Genomic DNA, 10074 nt, shown 5'->3' with positions numbered 1-10074 from the left:
TATTATTTTAAACTTTCAATGATTAGTTAACAGTTTATGGACAATGTGCTAAAAAATATTTACAATTTTTAAATGATTGTTCCCTTGATTGTTCCAATGAAATGATGTTTTCTCTCGATTGCATTGGTAAAGCAATTCTCATGTTTATTCTGCTGTAAAAAGAGGAGAAAAATTAATTCAAATATAATACTAAAGTAGGCATTTATAGATGGATTAACATTGAAAATTGTCTTAAATTTATCTGTGATGATAATAAAATATCTCATTTCCTACATAGCATCTTAAAACAAAGTAATGATCTTTATCATTGTGACGGTGAGGAATGATACAGCCTTGAATTTTTCTATAAAATTCTTTATCATCAGATCGGACTATGAATACCGGCCTTAGACTTAATTTTATATTTTAATGTATTTAATTCATATTTATTATTTATGAATGCACATGTTAACCATTTCTAATGTCTGAAACAGCATATTGAATTATACCATACAGAAAATAATAATAATGTATTTAACATAAAAGCTATATCACATACCATATTATATCACATATATGTATATATGTATTTAACAAAAAATGATGTATTTAACATTAAAAATAAGCTATATCGCATACATATTATATCACATATATGTATATATGCATTCAACAAAAAATAATATATTTAACATAAAAGAAACTATATCGCATATATATCTTTCTAGAAAAATGAAAATAGTAATAAATAATATCACATATAAAGCTGAATTAGTTTACAAAATATAAATAAAATTTTTAATATGTAGTGAATTGAAAGTTTCCTAGAAATAATATGAAATAGTAATTAATGTTTCAAAATTATTAGTTTCCTGTGTCCTCGTTGAGTTTTAAATGTAGTATTAATATTTCTTAAAGTAAAAAAAAGACGGACTCGTGCAAACAGTCTTATCAAATATTCTTTTGGAAAATTTGAACATGGATGTTCAAATGGTACATGAGCAAATGTTTCAATCAAATTAGCTACAACACCTTTTCTTAATATTAAGGTTTCTATATTTTGGAAGAAGATGTCTTCCAAAGATTTTATATATGTAACAAAATCATCAGTTGGCATGAACAAACTGCCAAACAAATTATTTTCTGTTGATTCGTAAGCTCGAAAAAAACAATAATATGAATTATTATTTACGTCTACATATTCTCTCGCATACTTAAGGCAAATATCACAGGAATGTTTTACGATGCACTTTCGCATCAAATATCCACAAACATAACGGAAAGCATTTTGCTCCGGTAGACTTATTTCTCGGTAATCATGATCATCAATTAAAATTGCTTTCCCTTTATCTTGCTGATTCACATTAGCATGTACATTTTGAGCTCTATAATTAGCAACGTCCATAATCATTAAGTCGCGATCTTCAGCACAGTTTCCAGTTCCCGTCGTTAAATAAATTGTAGAGAATAATTTTCTAAAACCGAAATGAAACTGTGAAGGCGTAACGGTATACGCCGCGCCGTTCAAAGTTCGAATTTTTCCGAAAAAATTCTCCAATGCATCTTGATTTAATCGTCTCGTGAGCAAGAATTTAATATCTGGCAGAGTGCTTTGTATATAAGTCCACAGTGACTGCAAAGATTTTATGTTAAGTACCCAAAACTTAAAAACCTGCACCTGATTCGAGATGTCTTTTCCTTTTTTCGAAAAAACTTTTAAGCCTGACAAATAATCTAACATTTTTTGTAAAAGTTGTAATTGATGTTGTGCTCCAGTAAAAGCTTGCTTATGACTTTTCTTATCTGTTACCGTGGAGGAATTGAACATATCAAACAAACTATCAAATTTTTCAATAAATTCGATGATTGCCAATGCATTTACTGATAGGATTTTTAGAACGTATAATGTTTTCAGGGCAGCTGCCACCGTAGCACTTAAGATCTGAACAGCATATTTCACTTTCATTCGATCAAACCCTGATGGTTGAACATGAGTATCTGTTAGTTTATAAGCTAATCGATTTGGTTGGTTTTTGTCGTAATTGTAAAGAGTTACAATATAATCCCAAGAAATTTGGTGACCATTATTATATTTAATATTGTTAATATAAACATTATTTCTTGTAGCTTTGATCAAATGTGGTGGATCGGCTAAATAATGAATACGTTCACCATCAATGTCAAAATATGGTTTTTCAGAACTTATACCAAGCCGCTTTGTCATATTTTGATAGTTTTTACCCATGTCTGTGACAAGTACAAGAACTTTTAAACCGATAATCTGTAATCTTCTGATTGTTTCTTGTACAGCATTTTGTACGTCTACTTCATTAAAAGTTGAATTCAATAGATAATAAGCAATTGGTTGTTTCCAAGATGTACAGATTCCTCTTATCATAATTACGGCCGCGTTACATGCTGGCAAAAATTTCTTTTCATGTCCAAGATTCTCAAATCCTATAACCTCGTCTTGACTAATATTATAATAAAGATTAGCCTTTAAAGCAATTTCATCGATACAAATTACGCATAACCTATCTAGCGATGTAAAATTGACAATCCTTCTCCTAATCATATCGAAGACTAAATCATTAAGTCCGGGAGATATTTGTAACGACTCAATTGATCGCTGAAGAGTTCTCGGACTTGGTAATAATAGTTCCTTACGCAATACTTTATAACTCTTTGGACCAGCAAAATAGATACTAAGACAAAATTGTTTAAATTGCATAGAATATTTCCTGCCTTTTATTGATTGTTGGTTTAATTTAGCTTGTTCCTTCACCAAAGCTGCTATAGAAGGAGATAAAAATTTATCGGTTAGCTGACAGTAGTATTCTAAATTCTCCTTAATTTTTGTTTTTTTAAGTGCACTTTTTAACTGTTCTTTCAACTTTCTCTTTTCTCGCTGTAATGATATAATTCTTGCTTTTAGTTTATTCTTTCTTGGTGTATCGTGAGACAACTTCTGAGGCGTTTGTATTTGTTTGCTGAGTACTTTTGAAAAATCAAGTTCCTTAATTTCTTCTCTTGAAATATTACGCTCCTCTGATAATATTAGCATTCCATCAGCTACAAATAACAATTAATACATAGTAATTTTTATTAATTATGTGTTTCACTGTACCAACTAAAAGTAATTAATATATTTTGTAGTTTATTAACAATCCTATATTTTTTATTGCTAATCATTAATTCATTTCAAATTATTGTATTCATCTCTGATATTTAAAACTTACTGGAATTATTGCTTTCAGTTAATTCCATTTGTCCATATAATTGATTTGTTTCTATCTCTGATTCATCCTGATGAAATTGCTGTCGAGATTCTGTACTTTCTGTGATAAAAAATTATTAGTGTCACTTATAATTGAGTAAAAAGTAAAGAATATTACCTTGTGAAATAATGTCAGTGTCGCAGTTTGGATTTGTTATGTTTGAGGTCTGTATTGCAGTCTGTATAGGTATAGCTCGAGGTAAGAGTCTAGTTTTTAAGTCATGAGATACATGTTCTCGTTGAAATGAACACTACAAATTCGATAATTTTTATACAGTTCTTCTGTTGTTCTATTTATCGTACGATTGCAAGCTTTGAGCCATAATCTAGACCTATGCAAAAAAGTAATTACACAATTTTAATATCATTATATAAACTACTAAATCAATCTGCATCATTATTTACAACAAATTTTAACTTACATTTCTGGATCTTTTGGAAAACGAAAAAACTTTATTCCTGCATTTCGTCCAGATATGTTTTTGCACATGACGCAGGAAAATCCACCTTTCTTACTCATTATTACTGACTAGAAAATAAATGATATTAGGGAAAACGCACTAAAAATGATCTTTACTACTTAATAATATTTCCAAATTGCTTAATATTACTGGAAAATTAATCACACAAAAATATAACCTCTTTACACGCAGTTACTCTGTTTCTGGGCGCCGCCATACTTTGGATAGTAAAATTGACGCATGCGTCTTGAAAAATTATGCGGAAAATTTCGGTGACTGTCGTAACTGGTTATGGTTAAACTGTGACGGTAGTAAGTTTGATTATGCGACACGAAAAGTGTAACGAAAATTTTCGACCAATTGGCGTACGAAATGAAACTTCTTTAATTGGTACGGTAGTAAGTTCGATTGTACGACACGAAAAAACGTCACGAAATAGTGTCACGAAAATTCGACCAACAGGCGTACAAAGTAAAACTCCTTTTGGATCGGTAAGTAAATTCGATTTTGCGACTCGAAAACACGTCACGAAAATTCGATCAGGCGTACGGCACTGGCAAGACGGATATAGTGAGAACTGCGTATAACACTATATTTTTGAGTTGCGGGCGGCTTGGAGTGACTAATTCCGTTGCATTGTTTTTGTATTAATTTCAGAAAAGTTATGGCAAAGCCTTGCCTTCAGAAGTTTCACTTCTAACGCGCGTGGCGACCACACGCATGATTTTTTTTATATTAATAAATTGGGGGAATTCCCAACATACCGCCCGCCTCGAAACCTTCGTTTCGAAATCGCATAGCTGAACTGACGCGTTGCTCGAGGCGGTCGCTAAGTTTGGGTAATTCGAATAAGTGCATAGGGCACGGTGTACGAAGTTACGCCGGCGTTTCGGCGTTCTCGATATCGATTGGTAATACGCAGATTTTTACAACGGGCCGCTTGAATTCGGACGGTGCGGTCTTTACTGTTACGACTCGTACGACATTATCGGAGCCCGCGTGACATTGGATTATGCGGCCTAACTCCCACTTGCACGGTGGAAGTAACGGGTTTTGAAGGAGTACGAGCTGTCCTACTCGGATTTGCTCCTTTCCAGATTTTCGCCACTTGGCTCTTTGCTGCAGCGTGTTGACGTAATCGGTTTGCCACAGCTTCCAGAACCGTTCTGTCGTCTGACGGACCACTTGCCAACGCGAGAGCCGATTTTCATTAAGATGAAGCACGGAGGCTTCGGGGCTCGCGGTTAACGCGGCGCCTATCAAGAAATGACCGGGAGTGAGCGCTTCATATTCGTCAGCGGAATCGGTGAGCGGGGCGAGCGGCCTGGAGTTTAGACAGGCCTCTATATTGCGCAGGAGTGTCGCGAATTCCTCGAACGTGAGGGTGTGAGCCCCCACTACTCTTCGAAGGTGGTGCTTCACGCTTCGAACTCCGGCTTCCTATAGCCCGCCGAAATGCGGGGCTGCTGGAGGAATGAAATGCCACGTAACTTGATCGGAGGCGGTTCGATTTAAGAAGTTCGGATCGCGTAGGGCCGCGCGAAACGCTCCTTGAATTTCGCGGTCCGCGCCGACGAACGTTGTTCCGTTGTCGGAGTGGATTGACGCGGGGAGGCCTCGTCGGGCGCAGAACCGTGAATATGCTCCTAAAAACGCGGGAGTCGAGTAGCCGTCCACTATCTCGAGGTGCACGGCGCGCGTGGCCATGCAAATGAAGATTGCGATATACGCCTTATGAGATGAGACTCCACGCCCGGACATCGGGCGCACACGCATTGGGCCCGCGTAATCCAGACCGCAATGCTGAAACGCGCGCGCGGAAGGGGAGACTCTCACGTGAGGCAGCTGTCCCATTATCGGAGTGGGAATTGCCGCCTTTTCGCGGGCGCATGTTACGCATCGGTGAATTACGGCCTTTACTATATTTCGCGCGCGCAAAATCCACACGTCCCGGCGTAATGTAGCGAGTGTGAGCTGCGTGCCGGCGTGAAGCGACCTTATATGCGCGTGCTGGACTAGTAAGGAGACTAGAGGGTGAGAGGAGAGGATGATGGGGTGTTTCGCGGTTAGTGGCAGCGGAGCGTGGGCTAACCGCCCGCCTACGCGAATTAATTTATCTTCCCCGATAAAGGGATTGAGCGATATGAGTGCACTTTTCGACGAGATCGTCTTTTGGCTCAAGAGCGCTTCTCGTTCACCGGGAAACTCTTCCTCTTGGATTCGTCTGAGCCAAAAGTCTCGTGCCAATCGGCACTCATCCGCGGAGAGAGCGAGCGGACTCGCCTCGTTGACGTTAGTTTCGATACGGCGAGTTCGAGATGCGAACCGAAGGATATAAGCGGTGACTCGAATTAATTTCGGCCACGACGAGTATCGCGCCGCTAAATCCCACTTTTCGACCGGCTTTACTATGTGCGTGGTGACGCGCGGATTCTGCTCGAGCGTCGTATCGTGAGACGACGGTTCGCGTTGAGCGGGCCACTCAATCGTAAGACGTCTCAGCCACGAAGGCCCCTGCCACCACAAGTGGTGGGACGCGAGATGGCATCCGAGAATGCCGCGAGAAGCGCAGTCGGCTGGATTATCTTCGGTTGACACGTGTCTCCAGGTGGCGAACGGGACGCGGGATTGTATCTCTGAGACGCGATTAGCAACGAAAGTTTTCCACTTTGAAGGGTGTTGAGTCACCCATGCTAGCACGACGAGAGCGTCCGTCCAGCAGAAGCAAGGTATGGTAGTTAGTTGTAGCGATGATCGCACGAATTCTAACAGCCGAGCCAATAGAACGGCAGCAGATAATTCCAACCGAGGAATACTTAAGGATTTGATCGGAGCGACCTTTGACTTGGCGATGAGCAGCCTGGAAGTGGTCTCGCCTGTAACGGAGGTGACGCGAATATAAACTGCGGCCGCGAACGCGGTGGTGGAGGCATCGCAGAAGCCGTGAAGTTCGCAGTTCGCCGTGTCGGAACCGTATCGTACCCAACGGTCTACGTGAAGACCATTGATCGTCGCCAGAGATGCGTGAATCGTCTTCCACTGCGCGAGAAGGTCGTCCGCGATGGCCTCGTCCCATTCCACTTTCGCCTGCCAGAGTTGTTGCAGAAAGATCTTTGCGTTTACTGTCATGGGCGTGACCCACCCTAGCGGGTCAAAGATTTTCGCTACCAAGGATAGAATGGATCTTTTGGTCTTTGGAATGGAAGGAGGGAGCGAAACGTCGAATTGGAACACGTCGAGGGCAGGCTTCCAGCTTATTCCGAGCACTTTCAGTTGCTCATCGGCTTGCAATGTTTTCGAACACGCTAATCCGTGATTTTCGACGTCAATGTCGGCCAGAAGTTGCGGAGAGTTGCTCGCCCACTTGCGTAATTCGAACCTCCCTCGACCCAGTAACGCGCATACTTAATCTCGCGTCTGACGAAGTAGCAGTATGTCGTCCGCTCCGAAGAGAAAGTCGTCTATATACCGGCCCTTTCGAATCACCGGAACCGCCAACGGAAATGAGCCTCCCTCGTCCCGAACTAGTTGTTCCAGAACGCGAAGCGCATCATGAGGAGCGTTAACCGTTCCGTACGTTAGGACTAACAGAATGAACGCGATGATGGTTCGAGATTCGCGATCGAACCATAGGATTCGCTGATAGTTGACGTCACGAGGATCAATTTCGATTTGACGATACATTTTTGTAATGTCGGCGGAGTACACGTATCGAGGTAGCATCCATCTTAGTAGAATTGCAGCTAAGTCGGTCTGCAACTTTTGCCCGGTTAGCAAGTGGTCATTCAGCGACGTGCCGTTGCTCGTCGGATTCGACGCGTTAAAAACGACCCGTAACCGAGTGGTGGTGCTACTTTCGCGAATCACGGGGTGATGCGGAATGTAGACGTATTGAGACGACGTGTCTGCGTCGTGCGGTACACGCTTCATATGCCCGAGTCGCTCGTACTCCTCCATAAAGGCGCGGTATTCCGTCGCTACTCTCTCATCGGCGTTTAACCTGCGTTCAAGACCTCTCAACTGTCGCTCGGCTGAGTGATAAGAATTACCGATCTCGATTGGGGGGCCGGTTTTGAACGGAAAGCGAATCACGTATCGTCCGTCGGAGCGGCGCCAATGAGTGGCGAGGAAGTGATCTTCGCACTGTTGCTCCTCCGGACTCAGTGGAATGGCGCGAGGGATTTCTTCGATTTCCCAGAAGCGTCGGAGTTCCTCGTCGAGAGACGGGGTATTAGAACAGTGCTGAGCCGTGACTGTTCGAGGACGAGCTTGTGGGTCAGCCGCGGGGCCGGACAGCACCCAACCGAGAACGGTATTCTGCGCGAGGGGTTGACCGCGGGAGCCCTTTCGAATGCCGTCGAGCAGCAAATCGCCGTACAGGTCGGCACCGATAAGTATGTCAATGGGGTCCGAGTTCGTAGGATCCGGATCCGCGAGCGCGAGATCGGCTACATGGCTCCATTGGACGGGCGACGTTACGGGCGACGGAGTGTATTTCGTTAAACTTGTCATGACGGACGCAGTGGTCTTGAACGCGAGAGAAGTTTGGCCGATCGGCGAGATCTGAATTTCGGCCGCGTATCGACATGTTCCGGCGTCGACGCCTCCGATTGCGGAGATCGAGACGGGCATTCTAACGCGACGCAATCTTAAGCCTTGCCTCAATCGTTCGGTAATAAAGGTCATCTCTGATCCTTGATCGAGAAGCGCTCGAACGACGCGAGTACGACCGTTCGGAGATTCGGAGGGGAACCCGACTCTTACCCTTGCCGTCGCGAGCAACACGGGAGGCATCGACGACACTTTCGCGCTCGAGAATAATGTCGTGATGGGCGCGGCACCGTGGATCGATGCGGTCGCGACAGAAGTAGTTTCCGCGGCAGGCGTATCTTTCGCGGTAAAAGTGTTTTTCGTGGTAGAAGTGTCCGAGTCGACGTGCAACATCGAATGATGCCTTTTGCGACATGTTCGGCACGAATATTTGCTTTGACATAACTGTACGGCGTGTTTGTCGCTTAGGCAATTTACACAGCGATTTGCCTTTTTTACTGCTTCCAATCGTTGACTCGGATTCTTCTTCAGAAAGACTTGACATTTGTGTAGGAAGTGAGATGCTTTACAAAGCGGACACGAAATTGAAGAGGCTCCCGATGCTGTAGCGCTGGTCGCCTTCTGCGCGCGAGCTTGTTTGTCTACATTCGCGGGATGCAATTCTTCGAGCGCGCGAGCACGAGAATCGAGGAATCGGTCGAGTTCGCTGAATGTTGGGATTCGCGCGTCATCCCCACCCTTTAGTTTCCACGCTTTCCGAGTGGCGGGATCAAGCCTTTGCGTGACGCTATACATAAGCATGTCGCTGAGAATGTCGGATTCGGATCGATCTAAATTTTTCAGCGACGTGATTGCGCGATTTGCTTTATCCCGAAGCTCGCTGAGTTCGCTCGCTGATTCGCGGGAAACGCTCGGCAGATTATATAACGCGGACACATGCATCTCGACTAATCGGCGTTTATTTTTGTACCTCGACTCGAGGGCCTTCCACACAAGTTCAAAGTTATCCGCGGTTACTGGGATGCTTCGAATAGATTCAAGCGCCCGCCCGGCGAGGCTTGATGAGAGAAAATGCATTCGCGCAAATGCAGAAAGGTCGGGATTTTTAATGATAAGGGACGTAAAGCGATCGCGGAACGTCTCCCAATCTTCATATTTCCCTGAGAATGGCGGAATGTTGATGGGCGGCAGATGCGCCAGTGAAAATGAGGAGGCAGACGGCCTATGACCGCACGCGGCGCCCGGAGCCTGGTTCGCTGTCAGGGGGGGCGGCGTCGGCGCGAGTGCCTCCAGACACTCGGCCATGTAATCCAACGTCGTCAAGTGGATGTCCTCGGCCTGATCGAACAGTTCGTTTTGAAAGTACTCGAACGTGCTCCTTTTCGCCTCCGGAATAACTTGCAAGAGGGCCGAGTGCACGCGAAGGCATTGCGTCCAGACTTCTTTGGAGCTAGCGATTCGCGCTCGGACCTTTGCAGCGGTATAGTTATTCCTTCCGAGTTTTTTGAAGTTATCGAGCGCTCGAGTGATGGAGTGCATCAACGCCTGCTGTTGAGCCAGGAGGTCGTTGATGGTGGCTGAGACTTCCGGCACGGCAGTCATGTTAACGGCTGAAGGGCTGCCCTGAATATCTCAATCCGGCTCGAAGGACCAATTTATGTTCGGGCGCGCAAGAAACGCGCCGAACGAATCGCCGAATCCGCTCCGCGAGAACGCGAGATAATTGCGAGTGGCTTCGTTCAGTCCTTTAACTATAAGACGACCGGGGTTTCAGCTGAACGCGGACTCGATCGCTTGTTAGGAAGT

The 10074-nt window shown here is 43.9% G+C and overlaps 2 protein-coding genes and 1 long non-coding RNA gene across 4 annotated transcripts; all 3 read right to left on the bottom strand.

Annotated features, from left to right (window-relative positions):
• LOC139811719 (uncharacterized) lies at positions 1–4025 on the bottom strand. 2 transcript variants are annotated; one of them, XR_011731728.1, is made up of 6 exons: positions 3896–4025; positions 3679–3785; positions 3375–3588; positions 3219–3317; positions 2725–3051; positions 1–149 (listed from the first exon to the last, which is right to left on the bottom strand). It is a non-coding gene; the product is annotated as an uncharacterized lncRNA (long non-coding RNA). The 2 variants fall into 2 exon arrangements; XR_011731729.1 differs by lacking the exon at positions 1–149 and having other exon boundaries at positions 2696–3051.
• Positions 4026–4593: 568 nt separating this feature from the next.
• LOC139811529 (uncharacterized) lies at positions 4594–6846 on the bottom strand. The gene is made up of 2 exons (XM_071775792.1): positions 5821–6846; positions 4594–5157 (listed from the first exon to the last, which is right to left on the bottom strand). Exons 1-2 carry the CDS (start codon positions 6844–6846, stop codon positions 4594–4596), a joined length of 1590 nt encoding a protein of 529 aa, XP_071631893.1.
• Positions 6847–7122: 276 nt separating this feature from the next.
• LOC139811528 (uncharacterized) lies at positions 7123–9870 on the bottom strand. Its single transcript, XM_071775791.1, has one exon. It carries the CDS (start codon positions 9868–9870, stop codon positions 7123–7125), a length of 2748 nt encoding a protein of 915 aa, XP_071631892.1.
• Positions 9871–10074: the final 204 nt, after the last annotated feature.

The sequence above is a fragment of the Temnothorax longispinosus genome, chromosome 4, assembly GCF_030848805.1.
Source record: "Temnothorax longispinosus isolate EJ_2023e chromosome 4, Tlon_JGU_v1, whole genome shotgun sequence".
Classification (NCBI taxonomy): Eukaryota; Metazoa; Arthropoda; class Insecta; order Hymenoptera; family Formicidae; genus Temnothorax; species Temnothorax longispinosus.
Note: the sequence above shows the minus strand (reverse complement) of the source record. Positions and strands in the feature narration are given on the sequence as shown.

Bases quoted from the DNA above. Each gene is read 5' to 3' on its own strand.
- LOC139811529 (XM_071775792.1), bottom strand. From the start codon at position 6,846: ATGACAGTAAACGCAAAGATCTTTCTGCAACAACTCTGGCAGGCGAAA. The intron at 5,158-5,820 runs GTAGGCGGGCGG...GGCGGGCTATAG, and splicing joins GGGAAGATAAATTAATTCGC to GAAGCCGGAGTTCGAAGCGT.
- LOC139811528 (XM_071775791.1), bottom strand. From the start codon at position 9,870: ATGACTGCCGTGCCGGAAGTCTCAGCCACCATCAACGACCTCCTGGCT.